General features: G+C 28.3%; 3 protein-coding genes across 4 annotated transcripts; all 3 read right to left on the bottom strand.

Annotated features, from left to right (window-relative positions):
- Nucleotides 1-374: 374 nt before the first annotated feature.
- On the bottom strand, nt 375-6,665 carry LOC119674615 (protein telomere ends associated-like). The gene is made up of 16 exons (XM_038085762.1): nt 6,511-6,665; nt 6,066-6,446; nt 5,952-5,999; nt 5,559-5,890; nt 5,392-5,505; nt 5,288-5,330; nt 5,166-5,222; nt 4,766-5,103; nt 4,615-4,710; nt 4,392-4,548; nt 4,168-4,329; nt 3,813-4,109; nt 2,996-3,312; nt 1,618-1,940; nt 1,057-1,558; nt 375-460 (listed from the first exon to the last, which is right to left on the bottom strand). The coding sequence occupies exons 1-16, from the start codon at nt 6,627-6,629 to the stop codon at nt 375-377; spliced, it is 3,372 nt and encodes a 1,123-aa protein (XP_037941690.1). The 5' UTR covers nt 6,630-6,665.
- Nucleotides 6,666-7,950: 1,285 nt separating this feature from the next.
- LOC119678724 lies at nt 7,951-9,015 on the bottom strand. 2 transcript variants are annotated; one of them, XR_005252350.1, is made up of 3 exons: nt 8,488-9,015; nt 8,202-8,421; nt 7,951-8,148 (listed from the first exon to the last, which is right to left on the bottom strand). XR_005252350.1 is itself a non-coding variant. In XM_038090724.1 (2 exons), exons 1-2 carry the CDS (start codon nt 9,003-9,005, stop codon nt 8,400-8,402), a joined length of 540 nt encoding a protein of 179 aa, XP_037946652.1. In that variant the 5' UTR covers nt 9,006-9,015; the 3' UTR covers nt 7,951-8,399. The 2 variants fall into 2 exon arrangements, 1 of the variants encoding a protein (XP_037946652.1); XM_038090724.1 differs by having other exon boundaries at nt 7,951-8,421.
- A 3,860-nt stretch (nt 9,016-12,875) lies between these two features.
- Nucleotides 12,876-25,321, bottom strand: LOC119674614 (protein telomere ends associated-like). The gene is made up of 19 exons (XM_038085761.1): nt 25,120-25,321; nt 24,675-25,055; nt 24,561-24,608; nt 24,168-24,499; nt 24,001-24,114; nt 23,781-23,939; nt 23,641-23,718; nt 23,427-23,525; nt 23,278-23,364; nt 23,070-23,193; nt 21,082-21,378; nt 20,265-20,581; nt 18,887-19,209; nt 18,326-18,827; nt 16,803-16,880; nt 15,017-15,226; nt 14,779-14,934; nt 13,368-14,711; nt 12,876-13,214 (listed from the first exon to the last, which is right to left on the bottom strand). Exons 1-19 carry the CDS (start codon nt 25,236-25,238, stop codon nt 13,186-13,188), a joined length of 4,797 nt encoding a protein of 1,598 aa, XP_037941689.1. The 5' UTR covers nt 25,239-25,321; the 3' UTR covers nt 12,876-13,185.
- Between the last annotated feature and the right edge of the window lie 2,223 nt (nt 25,322-27,544).

The following is a 27,544-nucleotide window of genomic DNA, read 5'->3' as shown; positions in this document are numbered from 1 at the left end:
TGAAAGAATGTATAACACTGATTTATAAATATTTGATTGCCATATCAGTGTGGTTGTGCTGTTGTAAGTTTGTGTTACCTTACCCAGTTATTCAAATAGTTTCTTATCTCCTGTTTAAAAAGTTAATGATTTGAATCGGTTTCTAGAAGACGTGCTGTGCATAACCTTTACCCTTTTGATAATACTGGTAAAATGGTAGTTTTTCAAAAACATATGAATAAAGTAAAAGTGAGTTCGATCTGAAAACCTTTAGTGTAAATATCTACTAAAAGCTATATTGATTGCTTTTGTTTAAGCTTAAGTAACAAATATATTTAGACTTTGATTAAAACCAAAAAGAATGTTGTTATAAGATATATTTATTTACATATATTTTACTTACACTTTTCCAGTGATATATATGAGTCCTTTACATTTTTTTTCTCAACAGTCAACTGTTCTGCATCTTCATCAGATAATGCTAATGGTTTAAGTATACATATAATTGAAGTCTTAATAATGCATTGAAAACAATACTTGGAAAAATATACTAGCTTTGAAAAGTAATTTCGTTTTATTTTTAACAAAGGATTTAAAATTTTTTTTATTGGCATTTAATTTCACATTTAAGCCGTATTGAAAGTAAGACAACAGAAAGCTCTGCGGCATAAAATACCGATTCTTAATTCTTAACATCATCAAAAGGTTAATTTACAATTTGTGTTTTTAATTGAATTTAATTTTATTCTCAAGAAAAAGGTCAAATTTTGAAGCTAATACTCATTGTGTATGAAAAAAAGGCTGCATAGAATATCAAACGAACATTATAGGCTTACTATAATTAATTAAATTGGCAACTCACGAAGAGCATTTATATGTAGAATTTAATGTATTAGAGCAAGAAAACATAGAATTATTAAATTCTAAAATTATGCTACTGCTACAAACAGAGCAAAATGGTATTGAACCAAAATAGACAATATATTATTCAATACTTATGCCATATTAAAAATTTAAAAATAATAAATAACGAAATTTTGAATAATCCAGCATTAGTATTAACTTTTAATCACTTGCCTTTAGTAACATTAATTTTCTCTTGGATCGAATTATTAGTTATTTTGGGTATTCGCCATATCCAATCGTCCTCATTCCAGCAACGAGTATAAAAACTTTCACGAGAAATTTGTAGCTGTTCATCACCATCAATGCGCTCTCCATTCATATTAAAATAATCTTCTTTTACAATTTCATTAAAATCAGTATTCACTGCAAGATCACTCCAATGTAAAAACTTTGGTGATATATGTTGTAAATCACTTAAATCAAGCTTTACATCATTTAACAGTAAATAAAGGAAAATATCACTTATGCGCATATATAAATTAAACGGCCATATGTCTTTTTTAATCGTGGATTCATAAATTTTGAATAGTTTTAGTTTATCATTATAGATATTAGACAATTGATAAATATTTGTGAACTTGCAGAAATCTTCGAACGATATATGCATCAATGTGCGCAGAACAGATTGTTTTGGACCAAAAGAAAAACGAAGTACATAGGATAAAGTACATTTCTAAAAAAAGAATTAGTAAAATTATATAAATTTATTCATTATAAGTTCATTTCAATTACCAAAGGAATTGGATCGAACAACTTATTGAATATTTCCATGTTTTCTTCAGGTATGACTGGCGATTGTTCATCCAATGTTATTTCATTTTCAATATTTGGTGGCACAATCGTTTCTATTGATATTGTTTCTATTCCCGACTGTCTTTTATGTGGTTGTTTATTTTCCTTTATACGTTTTAAAATTTCTGGATGCTTATTAACATCAGACACTTTTTTTGATATGTACATTAATAAAAATTCATCAGATAATGGCTTATAGCTATCGAAATAGGTGTAATTTGATTCTCTATCACTTTTTAAATGGTTTTTATCACATTTTTTTTCTAAAAACAAAACAGATTATACATCGTTTCCTTTCTTTAACCAACAATCATCATATGTTTTTATTGAGATTCGAACGAACGATCAAAAATTTAATCATGACTCTTAAAATCTTGTAGTTATGATATCATCACTCCTCTCTTATATAAGAGTTGGTTATTGGGAAACAATGATTATTCTGATGAATGGACTTAAAAGTGAAATAGAAATATTTCAAGTATTCGATGGCGTTAATATCAGTGATATAAATACGTTATATCACAACATAGTGAAAACCTTTGATGTAAATAGATTAAAAAGACGAATGGAACCAAGTCTCGTCAACCACAACATTCCGCAAGAAAAAGTAGAGCCTATAGTAGAATGAAATACGAAATCAAAAAAGAATAAGTGACGAGCTTAGGAATTCAATATGTTACTGTTCTAAGCGTGATAGTAGTAGAATTATAGTTGAAAAAGGAATCAGCGTATATCATTCAGGTGTATTTTAATTGTAACAATCGGAAACCGAAGATCTATGCAATGGTGTGTTTGAGATTGGTAATGAGAATATCATAATTACGGGAGATGCCATGTTAGAATAAGATAAGAACAGTGTCTTGAATTTAATCAACTGACAAAGTAGTAAATTGTCTATATATCCTAAAGTCAAAAATTAGATTTTATATCAGAATGGGTGAAAACCACTTCGGTTTTGCAATATAGTTGACCTAAATGCATAGAATTGTTTATTCATTGTTGAGCAGAGAAGGCAGTCATACCTTTCCCAGAAGACTTAGTGAAGCTTCAATTTACCACACTTTGGTAGTAGAGAATATGCTATACACTGTTCATTGGGCAGTGGTCACTTATTGGTGTACGTTGTGCAACTCTGCTAGAAAAAAATGTTACGCAAACGTATATAATGTAAATTCAAACCTACAAATTAGTGGATAAATTATAAAGGCCTTAGTTCCCCCAAAAGATTGGAAATCCTAATGCAAAGAATTAACAACGCAGCTAAATCTTTACAACATAAAAATATAAAAAATTTGCTTTAGCTGAGTTTAATACTTACTTTCCTTCACTGTTGTTGATTTTGCAGGTATTTCTAAAAATTTTGCCTTCAAACTTTGCGGCATTTCTTTCAAACGTAAAGTGTATTTTTTACGTATCGATGGTTTAAAAAAGAAATTCGTGTAATACAATCGCAGCGCTTTCTTCCAAACCAATTTATTTCTCCGTAATTTTGCAAAAAGTTCTTCATCGCCTTTGGCTTTTTCTTTCAAAATTTGAAGTAGCACTTCTTTATAATATGTGTACTTTTTGAATTCAGCTATTGAGACAGGAAACATATTATTCTTATTAATGGACTTACTCGCTTTCGGTCCTTGCCTGCAAATATTTATAAAAAGAATAGAAAAGGCTTGTTACGTTTGAACAAATAAATCAAAAACACAAAAATTTGTATTTAAAAATTTTTGTTACTTTTTCTACTTTCATTTTGAAAAAATAAGTTTGATTTTATTTACCTGCATTTTTTTTGTATATTTCATATTATACATGTAATAATAAAATTTATCAAAATGACATATTGATTATCCAGAAAATATCCTGAATCATCAAACTTACTTTTAATACAGTGGTTTCGAGTAGTACTGAATTTTAACAATAAAATTTTTTATTTATTTTGAATTAATCGAAGTTTTGGTTAAAAATTAATTAATTAAATCGAATTTAATTAAAATAAATAAAATTTTTGTTGTTGCAATTCAGTGCTGTTCAAAACCTCTATATTAAATACAAATATAAATCTATTACCTAAAATAGTCACTAACGTCATAACTGACATTAAAATCAAATTTTAAATATATATAATAGTAATTTAAACTTACATATCTTCTATAGCCTTTACTTCTTTAGATGAGTCTTTTTTATTTTGAGTATATATAGTATAAAATGATTTTACTGATTTTTCATTTGCATGTATCATCAAATTTTTAAATAGTTCCACATTTGGATTAACAGGATTAGTAACAAATTTGATGTAATATTCGAATGCTATATTCACTAAATCATCATCAGTAGTATTGTAAGTTTTTATCAGAAGATCTAAAACATTTGTACCCATTAGGAAATCTTGAAATTTCAGTGAGAATTTTGAATCGTCGTATTTAGTTGTCAATTGAGGCCTGAAATGTTACTAATTTTTTTAAGTGTATCATATAAATAATATATAGAGAAATGTACCCTTTTGGTAACACCACGGCGTTGTCATTGTTTTTTACCGCTAAGTTTCCAAGTTTTGCACGTAAATTTGAAGGGCATGGAACTAAATGATATTCCGCTGAATCTTTGACGACTTCATTCTCCATAACACCAGAAATAATTGGTTCCATTATGCAAGTTGCACTATATTGAGTTTTATTGTTTATTCATAGTTTAAAATAAATATAAAACATATTACAATATACCTTGTTTGTTTAGTCTCATTAGGGTAATCTTGTTTCCATAAGAGAACCTTTGCGGGTGAACTTGATTCAGGAGTTTTTGTTGTTTTTGTTTTAAACTTGCTTTCATGTAATTTAGAATTTCGTTCAGTATTCTCTTTGACAGCTTTATTTTGTAATACTTAAAAATATAAATTTTTTTTAGCTCATCCTTAGCAATATACAAGTGAAAAACAATTTTAATTACTTTGATTTAATTTAGTTTTCTTGTTAAATGGTGCCACCACTGATGTAATTATGTTATGATCAACATTTTCGTTATTTTCAATACTTGTCGTAGAATCTGAAATAAATATTTTTTAATGGCAAAATATTTTACAAAATATAATTAAATTTACCATTTTCTGAAACAGCATTATACATTTTTTTGGGAAGTGATAAAAGTTTTGCCTTTAGATGTGCCGGACATGGTTTAACTCTTAAGCGATATAACTTTCTAATGTTGGGTTGAAAATAAAATGCTTTATAATAGCTTTGAAGCAAGCGATCACGATTCAAAAATTTTTCTTCTGAGGGTTTAAGGATTATTAACGAACAATCTGTGTGTATCATATCTTGATATATTTGATCAATAACCTCATTATACAAGGTATACTTTTTAAATATTTCTAAACTAACAGGAGGATTATGCTTTTGTAGCTCTGCATTCTTGTCATCGAAGTTAGGTATAATAAAACTAAAAAAATAAATTTTTAATTTAAATAAAATATTTTCATTTTGTTGAAATCGTAATTAAACCTTTTCAATCTTCGTAATACTTGAATTTTTTCGTTTGAAGTTTTTTCATCCATATAACTGTAAGATATTTCAATAATTTGTATAAATAATATTATATTTACATTGAAATGTTAACATCATACCTATGATGTAGATCATTATCTTTGGATGCCTTAATTTCTAACGCTGGAAAATTTTAGATTTTTTAATACTAAGTAATACAATTAATTAATAAAGTCTAACTCACCTAATGAACATTTTTCCATATTTTTATCTTCTTTCCTGCTTCCTAATTTTGTTTTCTTATTTAAATGTTCCTTCGTATTAGATTTTATAACATCTCTATTACTTACTGTAGGCTCTAAAATAAATATTACTTAATAGTAAGGTTTGTGACAAAATATTTTTATTTACCTTCATGATCTGACGTAATTTCTGGATATTTCAAAAGTTTGTCCTTTAAACGTCCTGGACATGGTTTTATTTTCAATGGAAATATTGTCCGAATAACCGTTTGCATGTAAAATGTTTTGTAGTAACTCCGAAGTAATTTATTATTATCAAATAATTCTTCTTTTGATATATTTGAAATTGGCAACTCATACTCCAACTCCTTTATGCTTTGGCAAATGTTATCAATAACATCATTGTGAAAAGTGAACCTTTTAAACGTTTCAAAACTGACTGGAAGGTTGCACTCTTTTTCATTTGTTTCTTTGTTGTTAACATCAAAATTTGATATAATACTATATTTATAAAAAATTCCGTTTTAATAAAATAATTTATTTATTTAAATAACTTAAATACCTCTTTAGTCCCAGGATCTTTTCTTCTAATATCTTTTTATCGGTAATGCTATAATGCAGATACATAAATTTTTTATTGGCTAAATAATCAATCATTTCTCTACTTAATATTTACCTATTTATATTTTTATTTGGAGAACTATCTTGTTTCTTTAAACTTTTTTTTACGCTTTGATGTTCATTATCTTTATTTTCACACAAATGTTTATAATATTCTGGAATTTTAAACAAACGTTGTTTTGTATTTTCATCACAGTCACTAGTGATGCGAACATATTTCATTGGTGCCATACATCGTCGTTGTGGTCTTTTGTAAAAAACGTTATATGTATTTTTTACCCTGCTCATGATTTCTGGTGCCGTGAGATATGTTTCTAAGGCTGTTGAATATTTATCTTTAATATAATCTTTAATTACTTCGATTATGTTTGTATTTTCAATGAACTCGTCGATCGTGACTGGAAAGACTGATCGAGTTTTTAATTCTTCACGGGGTCTGAATCAGAAATAAATAAATTATTTTAGCATTTGTTTATTATTATTAATTCACTTTAACTTACTTTTCTTGCAGACTTATATCCTCCTTTGGTTTTGGACTAGTTTGTGTTTTTTTTGTCTTAATTCGTTTTATATTAGTAATTTTGGTTTGTTTAACATTTTTTCGCTTTCTGGGAGACATTTTTAATTTCACTTTGTATTCAACAATTTAGTTTTGTAATTAAAGTTAAATTCAAATACAATTTTGTAAATGAACTTCGGAATTAGTTCCAAACAAACAGGGTTCATGAAAGAAAAAAAATTTAATAGGTTATTGCTGGTTTTACCAGTTGGTAATAATATCGTAATTTATATAATAATATTGTAAACATATGATGCGAAATATAAAGAACAAATCTAGTTCTTTAATTACAGATTTTCCATACAAAAGTTAACTTTGTTTTGGTCGGGATTAATTTGAAATCTCGTTAGAAATGGTGATTATTTTTCTGTGTTACTCTGTAAATGTCTTTATAATGTAGATTTTTTACGATAATAAAAGATTTGGAAAAGAAATGTCTATTCAAAACAAACATTGAAAATTTGAAAATGGCGAAGTGAGTGAAATTCTTATCAAATTTGTTTAATAATAGTGTTGTATATAATTATAAAACTATTTATAAAACTATATAATTAATTTATATTATAATTTTTTAGTACATAGTTGTTAATCTCGTTTTCTTAATTCTGCAATGTAAACGTAGTATACTATGCTTACATTGTAAAATTAAGAAAACAAGATTAAACGAGTTAATCTGCATTTCTAATATACCCCGTTTACATTATACATTGGAGATTAATTGTGACGGTTTCTCTTGTGTTTTGTTTCATGTGTTTAATAATATTCTATAAATAAAGTATTTTAACACAACTTTGAAGAAAAAATTTTTAATACAAATTAAAAAAAAATTGTTTTATAACAAAAATTTAGCAAATTTTAGTTAAAATTATTTCTAAGATCGTAAAAAAATCTTCGATATTGAGACATTTACAGAGTTGCATAGAGAAATAATCGCCATTTCTAAAGAGATTTAAAATTAATCTTGACAAAAATAAAAATAACTTTTGTACCGAAAATCTGTGATTAAACAACTGGATTAGGACTTTAATCTCGATGTTTGGTTTAATGTACTTTTAATCTCATAATAGGTCTGTTCCACGAGCTACACATAGTAAACCATGAGTAAAACAGAAGTAAAGTACAAACTCAGAGCGTAACACAAATAAAGTGCCAGATTATGCTCTTTACACAAATTTTCATGGAACAGTTTTGTGTAAAGTCTGGTGAAAACAGCTGTTTTTTGAAAAACAAAACAGTAGAAATAGAAATTGAAAAATAACAGAGAAACACATTTTGAAAACCAAATAAACAAAACAACAAGCCAAATATTTTTAAATACTATTTAAAATTAATTTATTTAAAGTTAAATTTTGTTTTAATAAAGTGAGTTAGAGTGCTGTTATATAAATTTATTATAAAAAATTATACAGCTGTCTAAAACGTTGTTTTAATATACCAAATGCATTTTCTATTAGTATTCGACCTGACCCCAATTTTCTATTGAAATTCTTTTGTGGACGAGTAAGACGCCCGTTGTCTTTATATGGCGTAATGATGTGTTGTGTACAGGGGTATGCGGAATCAGCCAGTAGATAGTATTCTGTAAACGTAAGAGGTTTTAATAAATCTCATTTCTTTTTCCAAAGAACTTACCTCCACACTTCGATGGTAGTTGCATATAAATAGGAGAGTTTTGTAAGACCCAACTGTCATGACAGGAGCCTGGATGTCCGATAAATATGCTAATAAATTATCTGTTTTCATCACAGATGGCTTGCAAGCATAATGAAATATTTCCTTTTCTGTCCTTTCCTTTTCCGTAAGTAGTCGTCCTTACGATCTCCAGGAGGATCAATAGTTATAGGAGTGCCATCTAAGCAACCCGCAAAGTAACATGTATTAATATATATGCAGCGTTAATATGCACATAAATCCTTACCTATAACTTTTGAAAAATTGCATAAGCTTTTTTGATGTGCTAGGCCATGCAATTATATCCGGACACATGTTGCTAAAGAAAGTTATCATCCTTCTTATAACTCGGTTTACTGATGATAAAGAGAGATTAAAGCGATCTGATAAATCTCTAAAACAACATGCTTCGTGACTAGCAAACCATAAAAAAACAGCAACGTGAGCTTCTGAAGAAATGTTCAGCTCACTTACTCGCAGTGCAATAAAGTCGGTAATATTTTGAAATTTTATAGCCAAAGAATTAAAAAGACTCCGCGAAATGCGGAAATGAGTTTTGAATTCCTTGTCGTCATATTTGTAAACAACATCTTGTATATAATTTTTTATACACACACGTTTTCTTTTTTTTTTATGTAATATCGAATACACCAATTCTACATCATCGTCAGAGTCACTATCTCGAAGTGTATTAACTACGTTATATTCTGGTTGTGTTGTGTTACTTAAATCACTTAATAAAATATTTATTATGTTTTTATCCATTTCAATATTTATTTATTACAGTTGTTACAATTAAAAATGCAGAATTTTTTAATATTCACACATGCCGCGCAAACAAACAATACAAAAATTTGAATTCAAACCATAAGAGCTGATTTACGCATAAACACAAATTTTACTTCATATAAAATGCATGAGTAAAGTCTGTGTAACATTTTCAAATTTCGACAGGGATGTAACGCTCTCTCAGATGCTCTCATTTACTCACAAATTTGTTCGTGGAACGCACTTGTGTATACACAGTGTTACTCAAAGTTACTATGTGTAGCTCGTGGAACAGACCTAATGTAAACGTAGTATAAGAAAAGTAGTTTACCCAGATCGTGCTGGAATGCTTTCAGATAAAAATAATTATGGGTTTATTTTATTTATATTTCATAGTACGTAGGATATTTATTATATTTATACAATATATCATAAATATATCATATGATATATGTAAGAGAATAAATAGGGCATTTCCACAAATTACTTAAAAAGCTTGTAGTAATGTGGAGAATAATGTGAATAGTAATAGAGATAATTTAGAGATTATATCTGCTTCTATTTAACTGTATAGTTATATAATGGCTAATATAAAACCGATATATATATATATGCTTATTTATAATTTTTCGCAGTGTCAATGTTTACACATTGTTTAGCACTAGCATTTACCCAACATTGTGCAGCAATAATCACCATTCTTTATGTAGAATCTCTTTAAGAATATACTAATGCGCTTAGAGACTTCCAAAGCTTACAGCATATATAAGCTCAATATTTAAAACAAAATATAATATATCCCTAAATATTTTGATATATACTCCCAATAACATAAAAAAATTTAAAATAGTAAATTAATATTAACAATAATAGGTGGCTCTACCAATTACATCACCGTAGCGCACTGTCTCTGCGGAAGTAGTTTGTGTAATAGCCGGTGTAAATCCAATTAATTTTCAAGCAAAGGAACCCCTTAGAGTATACAACAAAAAAATGACCGATTACTATACTCAAGAAATGGCAAGAGATAATTAGGAGCAAACTATCGAAATGTGGCAACAAAGTTGAAACAATAGCACCCAAGGAAGCTAGACTAATACCAAATAGGATCACCTGACTCAAACAGAAATCGGAAGACACAAATTACTATCTCATTCAGATGCTGACTGGGCACGGGAAAGATGGATTTACTCGACATTTATGGTGACGGGGTCTGTGACGACGTAGAGCACATCTTCTTTAACTGTAATAGGTGGCATACATTTAGAGAAGAGATAATAGCACAGATTGGACCAATAAATCCCGAAAATGTAGTGGAAAAAATGAGAGCGAACCCAGAGAGCTGGGGAACGATAGAGTCATATGTGATTCAAGTTATCAAAACGAAGAAATTAGACATAGAAAGAAGAACCAATAACTAGAATAACTAATAGTGCATACACCAAATGTAGTGAAAAAGTGAAGGTCTGGATGCAGATCAAAAATCATACGCGCATGCCAACATAAAAGACTCCAAGGAGTCTTTTTCCGAGGGGGAAAAAGTCGCGCCGAGGGGGTGTTTTAGACCGTATGTTACATATTAACGTTATGGAATCGGGCACAATTTCGACGACAGTCGGTTTGACGATGCATAAAGCATCCCCCTTCTTACCACAAAAAAAAAGAATATAGAGATATTGAAAATGTTAAAATAATTATTGTACTCACAAGCTTTTTTATAATAATTTCGTTACTAAAATTTCGCTTTACAATATCTACTTTTAAGAATAAATTTTTAATTTATAAAAACAAATTCAAATAAAAGAATAAATTTTTCTATAAAGCTCTAAATATATAACTCGTAGAACAATGTGAACTTAGTTTAAATAATTATGTATAAAATGATATTATGATAAAAAATAATATGTAATTTTGGAGTTATTGACAAAACATTGAAAGTATTGAAAAAAAAATCAGAGTGGCATTGTTACATATTACATAAAACAATAAAATTAAATTAATTAAAAATATTAAAAATTATATACTAAAAAAACACAAGCATATAAGTAATGCAAAAAAATGATACTACGTCATAATTCGCCAACTAAACGATAAGAATTTTGGGCTTGGTTACAATGTTTTTCTAATATAATTTCGGGTTTTTTCAACAATATAAGTATTCATTCTATATTCACTGATCATCTCTGATAAACTGACGGCATTAAGAAGAACTAACTGCAGCCTAACGGTCTTTAAAAGTTAATGAACAAAAAATGTCGTTGATAAAGCGAGTTTTTTCAATGATGTGGTCCAGTATGAATAAAAAGCAAACAAAACATGAAAAGAAGCTGATGCAAAGACGAAGGTAAAGTTTCAGTAAAAAAAAAAGAAGAGAATAAATTGGTATATAGCTATATAAATTTCCAGATTATATTTTGAATATCTAATCTTACAAGAATTTTGAACAAACCCCGAGTTACGATTCGGATCTAATCCAAATATATTATATGTTTTAGGATTCTAAAACAGTTTGATTGTCTGATAGTATAATATAAATATGTTCCAATATTCACATATATCATCCATTTTAAGGGAAGCTAACAGTATAAACTTCTGCCTTAAAGACGTTGCAGATATCAGTAAACCTATGATGTGTAATTATATTTAGAAAAAAATCTATTACGTCTTCCGTTAGAGTCATTAGTAAAATAGAGAACTGTTCTTGTTATTATAAGGTACTATGGTATACCATTATCTACGAGATCTATTATACTACTCCCGAAGGAAGTTTCCTAAGTTATGCTGGATTAATTACAGATATTAATAAACTTAGTTCAAGACTTCCGATTTTATTCGGTTAAGTAAAAGTGTGATTGATTTACTAAATAATTACAAGATACAAATAGATAGGATAGGTATTCACTGTCTTTTACAAACAATCTATAGGCGAATTCTTTCTTTAATTCCATTACTGAAAATGGATAGGATAAGTTTTTTAATTAATAAACCATTTAAATTCTGGAGTAATATAAACTTGTGAATTCTTCCTCCATTTTGGAATGGATATTAAGAATTTGGGAGTGTATTGTTTACTGTATTATACCATGTCACTGTGTGCTAAGATGATTCTTATAAAAGTTAAAGACAATCGTAAGACAAATAACCATGAGACAGTTAATGCTTAAACATGTCAGTATCTAAATTTTATTCAGTAAGTTTTAGATACAACTTTTCAGTAGTAATAGTGATTTTTAAAATAATAATATTAAGTTCTTTTGAGTGCAGTCTCTCTGTGTCATGTTTAAGTCTAATTTTTACTATACAATTATAGTTGTGATAAATTTGTCTTTTACTATGATAACCATGATGTCCGCATTATTTTAAACATCAAAAGCGACGATTGTTAGTAATTGGAAAAATTTATTAATCATAAAAAGTTACAGTTTAAAAGATAATACTTATTTTTGAGGACAGTCTTTGTTAAATATAATATATCATTTATAAGCTTCACAACACGAGCGATTATTGTACGATGATTTAGTACTGCTGGTCTCCAATTCATGATTATTACGATAACACCATTATTAGCCATAACTGTTTCATATTCACATCATATCATATCCATAACTATATTATAAATTATTTTGATATTATACCAACAGATTTTTTATTTGAAAAAAAAATTGTATTTATTTATTTGGGCTTATATTCCCAAAATTATATCATGTTTTTAAAATGAAAAAGAATTATATTTTTACCAAAAGGATGGCTGATTATAATTGCAAATATAACAAAAAAATTTACATAAGTATAAAAAAATCTTAAATTTATAACACATACTTAAGGAAATCATATTTTTTAATAGAAATTATCATATTTCAAATAATACAAATTCTTTAAAAATTGTAGGTACTAGGTATATATGTCACCAATATGATTTAAAACAGCATTTTCATTTCTCACATGCTCTAAAATATGTCACAAATATTGTTATTTTTAGTTTATAAGCTTCATATAAATTTGTTCTAATTTATTATTAATAGCTAGATTGGTTGAACACTGATAGTGTAGAGCAGGTAATATAAACGACCTTTATTGTACTACATGTTTCCGTTTTGGGACAACACCAATGGTTCCTCAAAAATCTTTCACAAATTTTTTATTTGTTTGCACAATAAAGTACTTTCATTCTTTTGAACTAGTTTCGAGATTCTATTTGAAAGGATTCTGAAATGAAAATAAAATAAAGAAACAAATTAATTTTCAATAAAAACTAAATTTTGTGTTATTGCGAAATATAAAATTTATTAACTCAGAATCTTTTCTATTTTCTAAACATTCATAAAATATATCTATAACTATAACTTTTTTCTTCTATACCTTGTTTTAGCTTTTTTAATTTTTCTTGTATAGAGGGTTTGATGGCTTCTAAAAGACAATAGTTTCTAGAATCTGCTGATTGAGTCCTAGCGCTTTCATATGCTTGCATTGAAATACACAGTGCATTTTCGTGTGATTGTGTCTCATAAACTAACCGACAGTAACAGAAAGAGAGCTTTGAGTACATAAAGTAAAATAGTATTCTAGCGCGGAGGTCCTTATTATTAATTGACTCGTAATCGTTGATAAGAAAATGGTACTCTTTAAGATCATGCAATACTTTACGTACATCTTGTAAAATATTTGGTTCAGTATGTGAGAAAATACCATTTAAAACGTCGCCGTATAATTTTGTTCTAAACTCCCGACATATTATAGCTTCTACAATGTTTTGACCTACATCATAGCTACGTAATTTATATTTGGCAATATGTCTTGCAGTTGAGTTCAGGATGAAATGAAATTGACACAATTCAAAGTAATATAAGGTGTGTTGTAATTCAGGCTCATTTACCTTACTCTTATTTTTATTGCTTTGGTTAGTGTTAGAACTTGAAACACTAGGTAGCGCTGTGGCGTTTTTACTACTCATATGTGATGCAATATCTACATTGCTATTTATAGCCACGTTTTTATTCATTTTATCCGACATCTGGGTTGGAACAAGATTGTAGTGTTGTTGATCAACTGCTCTTAGTAATTGTGTGTCGTTAAAAACTGTAGCATCTACACATAATGCTTCGGACACTGATTTGCTTTGTGATGGATTTGAGGTCCCACTTACTGATGGTTCAATGTTTTCGCTTTCTGTACTTTTTGTAATAATTTGCATTGGCAGAGCGCGAAATTCATGAGTAAGCTGCGGAACAATATCAGTAATTTTATTCGTTTTTAACTTTTTGTTTCTACTACTGAAATAAGTATTTTGTTTCCGCTTTCGTATTATTTCAGTTTCAGTTATTTGGTTTGCATTGTCAGTTGAAGATTTCGGTAAGTCAAAAATATCACTTTCAGAATTTGCCAATAAATTTGAAATAGCTTCGTGAGGTATAATTACCATTTTAAGATTATTATTCTCTCCTGTCATAATTAAAGTTTCATTTAAGTCACTATCAGTTTTAGGCACTTCACAAATTGCTCCTATTTCATTTTTAATTATTTGGGATGATATACCAGTCTGTTGCGGTATAATACAATCAGAAGGCTCAAAAGGCTGTAAGTCAGATGACGATTCATCAGAACTAATTTCTATTAAACTAATCGAAACGTCCTCGATTATCTGAACACTGTCATCATTTAAGTCAAAACTAAGACCTGGTACTTCTTTAATATCTTTTATGATGTCTGTAATATAAATAATACATAATACATATATAAATGTACTTAATAAAAAATAAAAAAAAATTTTTACCTGTATTATTAATATTTTCAGAAGGTATGCGTTCTGATAACAATTGATCAACACCGCTTTCTACTGAATCAATCGCAGTTTCTTCAAATAAATCACAGTCCCTCTGATCATTTTCATCACTTATAATTATAGAATTATTTGATTCGGATGGTTCTTCTTCAATAGTTTTTATAATTTTTATGATATAAATAGTACAATATATATAATTATTTTTCAACAATAACCAAAAATTTAATACCTATGATATTAGGATTTGATGTATTTGCTTTGTATGACATACAGACTGCGTCTTCCTGAGGTTGAGTCTGTGATGAAAGCAAAACATCAACACTACATGCTCCATCGTTATTGGCACTTTGAACTGCAATTTTTAAGGAACAATTTGTAATACTGGAAGACGTTTCAACCAGTTCTGTGTGATTATGATATTCCGAATTTTCATTTAGATCTATATAAAAAAGTACAATATGCAGAATATACAATAGCAGTTAGTTAATAGTATTGCTAATTTATATTTGAACAATATGGAAATAAGCATGATAGAAATATATATAAATACGTTGAATACTCGCACTTAAACTAAACTAGTAAAGATATTTACGCCGAACTATGTCACTTTGAAAATACTTATTCTGTCTTGATAAAATTATAGTTTTATGTTCAAATCAGTTATTTATCGCAGTAGTAATTTATGGTATATAAAAAAAAAAATAAATTGTTTCGTCAACTATCGTGAGGTCTTCCTGATTTTCTGTATGGTTAGCATAAATGTTTTAATTAAACTATGAATACAAGGATTGTGGCAAAGTTTTTGGATCAGAGTTTCTTAAATACCGGTTCGTGAAATATTGTATTTTGGTCTTATTTTTTGCGAATATATGAGTACTGAAGGTTGCAAATTGAAGGTCTCATTTTAAAGGAGAGTCTTAGTAAGTTTTCTGTTAGGAGAGCTCGAGTTGATTTTCGTTAATGTACGTACAGGTTGTAATAGTTTACCATCTGTCTTTTGTTTTAGTTGTGAAAGAATATTTATAAGAATATTTATAAATCTTGCATAACCTTTACCAAAGAATCTAGAGTACAAAAAAGCGCCACGCTCATACAAACGAAATACCATCTTTTTTTGCTGGTGGATTTATAATAAATACACCCAACCTCATGCAACAATGTTCGATCGAGTCACAACTGGTATGATGTTCAGTTCAAACCTATATGTGAGTCGAATAAGGCTGTCAAAATCCCTTCTATATACGTATTCAATCATACATGCAACCCTATGTATTACATTATACGCATGTTTGTATGTTTGTTCGCTTTAAAATGTTCAAGCGATCAAACAGCATTTCAGTGACGAAATCAAAATTGTGTACATTTGATAAGTTTTTGAATTTAATAATATAAAACAAAAACAAAATTACTATTGGTATGAATTGTAGTGTTAAAATACATTACAAATTTATTTATGTTTCAAATCAGATTTTTCCATTCTATGAAGTTTTATATTTAAATGTTGTCCATGCGAAAATTCCTTTGATATGGGGCTTTCCAGAAGATAAAGCAACAAATTATATGGAAAACTTGTTTCAGGGATTTCTTTACCATTCACTTCGCTACTAATCAGTGTATATTAATAAAATAGAAAAATAAAAACAAGAAAGGCAAAAGAAACAGGCGTATAGAAACAATTGTGGGTTGCAATGAGTTTGAACTGAACATCATACCAGTTGTGATTCGATCGAACATTGTTGCATGAGGTTGGGTGGATTTATTATAAATCCACCAGCAAAATAAAGTGGGAATTTCGTTTCTATGAGCGTGGCACTTCTTTGTACTCTAGATTCTTTGCCTTTACTTTATGAATAAAGTAAAAGTGAGTTCGATCTGAAAACCTTTAGTGTAAATATCTACTAAAAGCTATATTGATTGCTTTTGTTTAAGCTTAAGTAACAAATATATTTAGACTTTGATTAAAACCAAAAAGAATGTTGTTATAAGATATATTTATTTACATATATTTTACTTACACTTTTCCAGTGAAATATATGAGTCCTTCACATTTTTCTTCTCAACAGTCAACTGTTCTGCATCTTCATCAGATAATGCTAATGGTTTAAGTATACATATAATTGAAGTCTTGATTATGCATTGAAAACAATAATTTGAAAAATATACTATAGGCTCGAAAACAGTGACGACGCGTGCCCTATCTGGAAGGGTGTGCGGCCCTTCTTTAATGTTGTTTTTACATGTACCACTTATATTAAAATATATGAGATCTTTTATTAATAATAACTATATTATATAAGGCAACAATATATTCGCGCAATATTATATTAACAATTCATTAACAAAATAACATATTAAACAAATTAAATTAATAATTTATATATAAATTTAATATTATATCAATATGGAAGAAACAAAACTTTTCATATACTTGTAACATCAAACCAACTTTTTTCAAACAAAAGAGTTTTAACTCAGAACCATACATGTTTATCCAGTGATCAAACAAAATCAAACCCACTTGCAACGTACAAATGTGCGCACAAGTACTCCGCACAGTAAGAACAGAAATTCGTGGGTGCTACTGTTAAAAGGGGAGAGACGAAATGTGATAGAAATGTATGCTGAGATGAGCTGCAAACTTCAGCCGCTCATGCAACCACTTTGGCAAATCATCATGTTGGATTCGTATGTGTGCAGTTGATATTCGAGTAGAACAGAAAATTACTCTCATACAATACCCACTATATAAATCTCTATTTTTGATATTATGAACGGGAGTACACGCACATTATTTTGTTCATATGCAACGTATGAATGTGCGGCCAACTTCTTTGCACACAAAGGGGAGAGACGAAATATAATAGAAATGTTTTGTGATTTGAGCTGCAAATATATGAGCACAACTAACAAGTATAGCGGCTAACAGAAGCAAATTGATTAAGTTTTTGACATTTTGCAAATTATGTTAGGGTGTTCACCGCACACCTCCGCACCTTAGAGCAATCGTCACTGCTCGAAAAGTAATTTCGTTTTATTTTTAAGGAGGATTTAAAATTTTTTTTTTTTCGCATTTAATTTCACACTTAAGCCGCATTGAAACTAAGACAACAGAAAGCTCTGCGGCATAAAATACCGATTCTTAATTCTTAACATCATCAAAAGGTTAATTTACAATTTGTGTTTTTAATTACATTTAATTTAATTCTCAAGAAAAAGGTCAAATTTTGAAGCTAATACTCATTGTGTATGAAAAAAAGGCTGCATAGAATATCAAACGAACATTATAGGCTAACTATAATTAATTAAATTGGCAACTCACGAAAAGCATTTATAGGTAGAATTAAATGTATTAGAGCAAGAAAACATAAAATTATTTAATTCTAAAATTATGCTACTGCTACAAACAGAGCAAAATGGTATTGAACCAAAATAGAGAACATATTCAATACTTATGCCATATTAAAAAGCTAAAAAAATAAATAACGAAATTCTGAATAATCCAGCATTAGTAATAGATTTTTAACTTTTAATCACTTGCCTTTAGGAACATTAATTTTCTCTTGGACCGAATTATTAGTTATTTTGGGTATTTTCCATATCCAATCGTCCTCATTCCAGCAACGAGTATAAAAACTTTCACGAGAAATTTGTAGCTGTTCATCACCATCAATGCGCTCTCCATTCATATTAAAATAATCTTCTTTTACAATTTCATTAAAATCAGTATTCACTGCAAGATCACTCCAATGTAAAAACTTTGGTGATATATGTTGTAAATCACTTAAATCAAGCTTTACATCATTTAACAGTAAATAAAGGAAAATATCACTTATGCGCATATATAAATTAAACGGCCATATGTCTTTTTTAATCGTGGATTCATAAATTTTGAATAGTTTTAGTTTATCATTATAAATATTAGACAATTGATAAATATTTGTGAACTTGCAGAAATCTTCGAACGATATATGCATCAATGTGCGCAGAACAGATTGTTTTGGACCAAAAGAAAAACGAAGTACATAGGATAAAGTACATTTCTAAAAAAAGAATTAGTAAAATTATATAAATTTATTCATTATAAGTTCATTTCAATTACCAAAGGAATTGGATCGAACAACTTATTGAATATTTCCATGTTTTCTTCAGGTATGACTGGCGATTGTTCATCCAATGTTATTTCATTTTCAATATTTGGTGGCACAATCGTTTCTATTGATATTATTTCTATTCCCGACTGTCTTTTATGTGGTTGTTTATTTTCCTTTATACGTTTTAAAATTTCTGGATGCTTATTAACATCAGACACTTTTTTTGATATGTACATTAATAAAAATTCATCAGATAATGGCTTATAGCTATCGAAATAGGTGTAATTTGATTCTCTATCACTTTTTAAATGGTTTTTATCACATTTTTTTTCTAAAAACAAAACAGATTATACATCGTTTCCTTTCTTTAACCAACAATCATCATATGTTTTTATTGAGATTCGAACGAACGATCAAAAATTTAATCATGACTCTTAAAATCTTGTAGTTATGATATCATCACTCCTCTCTTATATAAGAGTTGGTTATTGGGAAACAATGATTATTCTGATGAATGGACTTAAAAGTGAAATAGAAATATTTCAAGTATTCGATGGCGTTAATATCAGTGATATAAATACGTTATATCACAACATAGTGAAAACCTTTGATGTAAATAGATTAAAAAGACGAATGGAACCAAGTCTCGTCAACCACAACATTCCGCAAGAAAAAGTAGAGCCTATAGTAGAATGAAATACGAAATCAAAAAAGAATAAGTGACGAGCTTAGGAATTCAATATGTTACTGTTCTAAGCGTGATAGTAGTAGAATTATAGTTGAAAAAGGAATCAGCGTATATCATTCAGGTGTATTTTAATTGTAACAATCGGAAACCGAAGATCTATGCAATGGTGTGTTTGAGATTGGTAATGAGAATATCATAATTACGGGAGATGCCATGTTAGAATAAGATAAGAACAGTGTCTTGAATTTAATCAACTGACAAAGTAGTAAATTGTCTATATATCCTAAAGTCAAAAATTAGATTTTATATCAGAATGGGTGAAAACCACTTCGGTTTTGCAATATAGTTGACCTAAATGCATAGAATTGTTTATTCATTGTTGAGCAGAGAAGGCAGTCATACCTTTCCCAGAAGACTTAGTGAAGCTTCAATTTACCACACTTTGGTAGTAGAGAATATGCTATACACTGTTCATTGGGCAGTGGTCACTTATTGGTGTACGTTGTGCAACTCTGCTAGAAAAAAATGTTACGCAAACGTATATAATGTAAATTCAAACCTACAAATTAGTGGATAAATTATAAAGGCCTTAGTTCCCCCAAAAGATTGGAAATCCTAATGCAAAGAATTAACAACGCAGCTAAATCTTTACAACATAAAAATATAAAAAATTTGCTTTAGCTGAGTTTAATACTTACTTTCCTTCACTGTTGTTGATTTTGCAGGTATTTCTAAAAATTTTGCCTTCAAACTTTGCGGCATTTCTTTCAAACGTAAAGTGTATTTTTTACGTATCGATGGTTTAAAAAAGAAATTCGTGTAATACAATCGCAGCGCTTTCTTCCAAACCAATTTATTTCTCCGTAATTTTGCAAAAAGTTCTTCATCGCCTTTGGCTTTTTCTTTCAAAATTTGAAGTAGCACTTCTTTATAATATGTGTACTTTTTGAATTCAGCTATTGAGACAGGAAACATATTATTCTTATTAATGGACTTACTCGCTTTCGGTCCTTGCCTGCAAATATTTATAAAAAGAATAGAAAAGGCTTGTTACGTTTGAACAAATAAATCAAAAACACAAAAATTTGTATTTAAAAATTTTTGTTACTTTTTCTACTTTCATTTTGAAAAAATAAGTTTGATTTTATTTACCTGCATTTTTTTTGTATATTTCATATTATACATGTAATAATAAAATTTATCAAAATGACATATTGATTATCCAGAAAATATCCTGAATCATCAAACTTACTTTTAATACAGTGGTTTCGAGTAGTACTGAATTTTAACAATAAAATTTTTTATTTATTTTGAATTAATCGAAGTTTTGGTTAAAAATTAATTAATTAAATCGAATTTAATTAAAATAAATAAAATTTTTGTTGTTGCAATTCAGTGCTGTTCAAAACCTCTATATTAAATACAAATATAAATCTATTACCTAAAATAGTCACTAACGTCATAACTGACATTAAAATCAAATTTTAAATATATATAATAGTAATTTAAACTTACATATCTTCTATAGCCTTTACTTCTTTAGATGAGTCTTTTTTATTTTGAGTATATATAGTATAAAATGATTTTACTGATTTTTCATTTGCATGTATCATCAAATCTTTAAATAGTTCCACATTTGGATTAACAGGATTAGTAACAAATTTGATGTAATATTCGTATGCTAAATTCACTAAGTAATCATCAGTAGAATCGCTCGAATTTCTTAAAAGGTCTAAAATATTGGTACTCTTAACGAAGTCTTGAAATTTCAGTACGTATTTCGAATCATCATGTGTGATTGTTTGTTGAAGCCTAAGATAAAATATTAAAAATTTTTTTAAATAAACTATATTAATAATATGTAGAGAAAAGTACTTTTTTAATAACACCACTACTCTATCAAAAAACTTACTCCTTTTGGCTATAAATTTTATAACAAGACTTTTTAATGTTATTAATAAATTTGGCTTTTACCCAACAGAGTGAAAACACCCATGATTATTATGATTCATAAATCAGGTAAAGATCCCACGCTTGCCTCTTTATACAGGCCAATAACCTTATTGCCATGCTCTTCTAAACACTTTGAAAGAGCACTGCTTTTAAAGCTGAAACCATTTCTTGACGGTCAAAACCTATTACTCTCCCACCAGTTTGGTTTTAGGGAAAACATGGAACTAGCAAGTGAATCGTATAACGAACGAAATAAGACACGCGTTTGAGCTCACAGAATATTGTTCCGCGGTATTTCTCGATGTTACACAAGCCTTTGCAAAGTATGGCACAATGGGCTCCTATATAAGATACGCTGTTTATTACCTTTAAATGTCCACTCAGTTTAAAATTTTATCTACATATCAGAAGCTTTAAAGTTATATGTAAATCATATACTAATAATTATTAGATATATATCTAATAATTTCCCAATAGAAGCTGGTGTTCCACAAGGAAGTGTTCTAAGCCCTATCTTGTATGTACTTTACACATCTGATATCCCAATAAGTAGCTCAGTCGTCACCATAACGTTTGCTGATGACACGGCAATTTTATGTTGAAGCAAAAACGTTGTGCTAGCTTCAAACCAACTTCAATCTCTCTTATTTCGGGTGGAGAAATGGTTGTCAAAATGACGAGTTAAAATTAATAAACTAAAATGTAGACACGTCATTTTTACCTTAAATCGGAGTGCATCTCCAACAGTTTTACTAAATAACATTCCCATACCACAAGCAGATAATATAACGTATTTAGGTATTCATCTAGACAGACGACTAACTTGGCGCAAACATATTGAAGCCAAAAAAATTCAGATGAAGCTCCAAGCTTCTAAGTTGCATTGGCTTATTAATAGCAGATCTTCCCTATGCTAGAGTGTAAAGTACTCTTGTATAAAAGCGTCATAAAACCAATATGGACTTATGGTATTCAGCTATTTGGCTATGCTAGTGCTTCAAATATTGATTTTATCCAAAGAGCTCAGACAAAAATACTGAGAACAATCATAGGTGCCCCATGGTATATAAGGAATGAAAGTACTCAACGAGATCAACAAATTCCCCTAGTTAAAACTGAATTTGACAATATAAGAAAAAAATACAATAAAAGGCTGACAGAAAATGTTATTCTCCTAGCAAGAAATCTCGCACATCTATCTACTTTCTGCCTAAAAAGAGCTGACCGTCCAGCCATTAATTAATATTTAATAGCTTGAAGTAATAACCGTACCTTTCTTTTAAGTAATCTGATAAAGTTGAACTGCTTCCTTGATACACCACTTAACATTCACTCAAATGAAATCTAACCCATTGTGCTAAGAGAGGTTCGTTTACTTATTTTATTTTATACAATGTATAGTTAAAACAAAAATTTGTAATATTATGTAATTTGTGATAAGATTTTAAAAGGAAAAGATACAATAAATAAATGTATAAGTTTAAAAAAAAAAAAAAAGAAATAAAAAATTCTCAGTTTAAATTTAATATAAAACATTAAAACATTCATACCTTTTTTGTTTACTCTCGTCAAGGGTATCTCGTGTCTGCAAGGAAACATTTATGAGTGGACTTGATTCCGGAGTTTTTGTTTCTTTTTGAAGATTTGTTACGTGTTGATTAGCATTCTCATTGGCTGAAAATATAATTGTTTTTAGTACAAAATTAATAAAATACAATTAAATAAAAAATAAACCAAAACTTAAAATAATATTATTACATTGATTTAATTTAGTTTTGTTGCCGATAGGTTTTACCACTGGTACATTTATAATATCTTCTTCATTCTCATCACTGTTCGTTGAATCTGCAATATAAAGTCGTTAATAACAAAAAATTTCAAATAAATCAAATAAATTTTTAATTTACCATTATCGGAACCAACATTTTTGTTTGGAAACGGCAAGACTTTTGACTTTGGTGTCTTCTGATTTTGTTGATGTATCATAGATTTCTCGACAGCATTATCTAAAATATAAATGTTTTGAAAATAATTAAAATTTAATACAATCAAATCAAAAAATACAATCAAACTTATCAGTTAAGTAAGGTAAATCACAAAAAGAACATTTATTCTCCTTACCCTGATCAATTCGTTCCACCACCGTTACATTTGCACTGCCTTCAAAAATTTCGTCATTATCATTACTTGTCGTGGAGTCTAGAATAAATTTTTTTTTAAAGCCTGAAATTTTTTCAAAAAAAGTTTTGATTAACCGTTACCGGAATCAACATTAAAAATTTTGTTCGGAAATGTCAAGGGTTTTGCCTTCATTTGTGCTCGACATGGTGTTGGTGATAAAGTCTTTGGCATATTCTGTTTTTGGTGATGTAATAGAGATTTCTCGACAGCATTATCTTCCGGTGCCTTAATTTCTAATGCTGGAAAATTTTAGATTTTTTAGTGCTAAGTAATACAATTAATTAATTAAGTGTAACTCACCTAATGAACATTTTTCCATATTTTTATCTTCTTTCATGCTTCCTAATTTTGTTTTCTTATTTAAATGTTCCTTCGTATTAGCATTTATAGCATCTCTATTACTTACTGTAGGCTCTAAAATAAATATTACTTAATAGTAAGGTTTGTGACAAACAATTTTTATTTACCTTCATGATCTGACGTAATTTCTGGATATTTCAAAAGTTTGTCCTTTAAACGTCCCGGACATGGTTTTATTTTCAATGGAAATATTGTCCGAATAACCGTTTGCATGTAAAATGTTTTGTAGTAACTCCGAAGTAATTTATTATTATCAAATAATTCTTCTTTTGATATATTTGAAATTGGCAACTCATACTCCAACTCCTTTATGCTTTGGCAAATGTTATCAATAACATCATTGTGAAATGTGAACCTTTTAAACGTTTCAAAACTGACTGGAAGGTTGCACACTTTTTCATTTGTTTCTTTGTTATTAGCATCAAAATTTGATATAATGCTATATTTATAAAAAATATCGTTTTAATAAAATAATTTATTTATTTAAATAACTTAAATACCTCTTCAGTCCCAGGATCTTTTCTTCTAATATCTTTTTATCGCTAACGCTGTAATGCACATACATAAATTTTTTATTGTCTAAATGGTCAATCATTTCTCTACTTAATATTTACCTATTTATATTTTTATCTGGAGAACTATCTTGTTTCTTTAAACTTTGTTTTACGCTTTGATGTTCATTATCTTTATTTTCACACAAATGTTTATAATATTCTGGAATTTTAAACAAACGTTGTTTTGTATTTTCATCACAGTCACTAGTGATGCGAACATATTTCATTGGTGCCATACATCGTCGTTGTGGTCTTTTGTAAAAAACGTTATATGTATTTTTTACCCTGCTCATGATTTCTGGTTCCGTGAGATATGTTTCTAAGGCTGTTGAATATTTATCTTTAATATAATCTTTAATTAAATCGATTATGTTTGTATTTTCAATGAACTCGTCGATCGTGACTGGAAAGACTGATCGAGTTTTTAATTCTTCACGGGGTCTGAATCAGAAATAAATAAATTATTTTAGCATTTGTTTATTATTATTAATTCACTTTAACTTACTTTTCTTGCAGACTTATATCCTCCTTTGGTTTTGGACTAGTTTGTGCTTTTTTTGTCTTAATTCCCATCGTATCAGTAATTTTGGTTTGTTTAACATTTTTTCGCTTTCTGGGAGGCATTTTTAATTCCGCCTGTATTCAACAATTTAGTGTTATTATTTATGAATTTCCCGCTAAAATTAAAGAAATTTCAACAGACAGTTTTGTAAATGAACTGCGGAATTAGTGCCAAACAAACAGGGTTCATAAAAGTAAAAATAATTAAAAGGTTATTGCTGGTTTCACCTATTGGTAATAATATTGTAATTTTTGGCCGTGTGCGAGTTTGTGTGTATTGAGGTAAAGTAAATTGAAATTTTCTAAGGATTTTAGCACTTTACTTATGTTAATTATTTATTTATTTATTGCACTTATTTATTATTCTTAAAAGTTTTTTTAAATATATTTAAATAATTATCTATTAAACATAAAATTTTCACAATGGTAATACTAAATTTACATAATTTTTATCTAATTTACCCTACTCGAAATTTTGGTGAATAGCAACATTCTCTACTATACCGACATAATTTACTATTTCCCTCAATTTATCTCTTTTGTGTAAAAATTTGATCAAACAAAATATTTTGTTTGAAATTCATTCGGTCGTACGAACTCAAAGGTGCAAATGAAAAGATGTGAATTGTTTTCATTCAATGCAAATTTTATAAAAGGAAATATATTTGAAAACATACGTTAGTTTTAGAAAATGTATTACGATTTAATAATTTTATTAGTAAGCAACTTTATGAGAATTGTAATTATTATTATTTAATGCACTATTTTTATTATTGCGAACATATTCTTAATTATTAATTAAAAAACTTATTAGTTTTAATTATTAATTAACAGAAAATATTATATCTTGTCAATTTACTTCAAGTGAAAACTTTTTATAAATAAATAATAGAATAGTAAATAATAATAAATAAAATAATAGTAAAATATAATTAAGATAAGTTGAAATATGCTACAAATTTGTTGCGTACTGTATTCTAAGCACTTACCGTATTGTAACAATTAATTTCTGCTTTGAAGAAATGCACTCTCAAAAGTTAAAAAATACTTGATAGCTTTAGATGGAATACCATTCAGAATATAATGGAATCTTGCCTTTTTCATCCTGGCGAATTCAAAAAATTTTTGTTGGCATTGCTCTAATTCAACAAAAGATTTGGCAAACTCTTTATTTTAATACCTTGATGAATAATAATCATGGACTTATGTTCTTCTTTTGTTGTTTGAAATTAAAAAATAATTTTATAACGGATTTTCCGTTAAATTCATTAGAACTTCACTATGCATTTCGTTTTCAAAACAGAACTGTCAATTCGCAAGCAGTATAACCGCAAAATGCAATGTGTTCGCACGAGAAAACATATGTACGAACACGCAAGTCAAAATTTACATGCAATGTTACAGCTTTGTGCATGTAAAATAGCATGCTTGTTTACACTTCACGTATAAGACATGTAACAAATTTTTCAAATTTTGGTAATTTTCCTTGTGTGAAATTTATTTTTATGGGTGCATTCAACATTTTTTGCCTTAAATCAGTTTATTTATTTATAATGTTCTCATTTATATGAAAGCGCTAAGTAAGTTATATTATCCAAATCAGCGGCTTTAATGAGCAAAACTTTTTAAATTAAAAAAATGAAAACATGATATTACTTGAATTTTATTTAAAAAATATCTTTATATAAAATCAAAAAACCCGCTTGTGATTATTATAAATTTGATAAATATTTGTATGCCGAAATAATTTGAAATTTATATGAAATTTCAAGTAAGTCGGAAAGGGAAAATTGTTTGAATTAAAGTTATGAACATAAAAGAAAAAAAAAACAGTGAAAAATATATATTATTTTTAATATATAAATATATTATATAAATATATATAAACAGTGATCGACAATTTTATAGCACCTCATTAGGAAATCTCATGAACAATTCCAAAAAACGTTCACAATAGACGAATTTTTAGTCTTGGTAACCATGTGATTTGAGCTGCTTATTAGTTAAACGATTTCAAAAAGGTTGGACTAAATAAGCCAGCAGTGTTGTTGTTTCATATAATATTTTTAAAATAGGCAATTGCTCTTTTTTAATATGCTTACGAAAGAAAACGCCTATTGTAGCCGCTAATGAGGATGATTTACCTTACAAAGTGCTTTCATATAAATGAAATCAATAAATCAGCTCATTTAAGGCGAAAAATGTCGAATGCAAATAAATTCCACACAAGAGAAATGAACAAAATTTGAAATATTTCTCATATGTTTTATATGTAAAATATAAACAAACAACAGCTGAGCTATAAATAAGGCACTAAAATGTAAAATGTATATAAATGATTTAAAATAGCAATTACATAATATATCATG

The sequence above is a fragment of the Teleopsis dalmanni genome, chromosome 2 (genome assembly GCF_002237135.1).
Source record: "Teleopsis dalmanni isolate 2A chromosome 2, ASM223713v2, whole genome shotgun sequence".
In the NCBI taxonomy this organism is placed as follows: domain Eukaryota; kingdom Metazoa; phylum Arthropoda; class Insecta; order Diptera; family Diopsidae; genus Teleopsis; species Teleopsis dalmanni.
The sequence above is the reverse complement of the archived record's forward strand: the minus strand, read 5'-3'. Positions and strand labels throughout refer to the sequence as shown.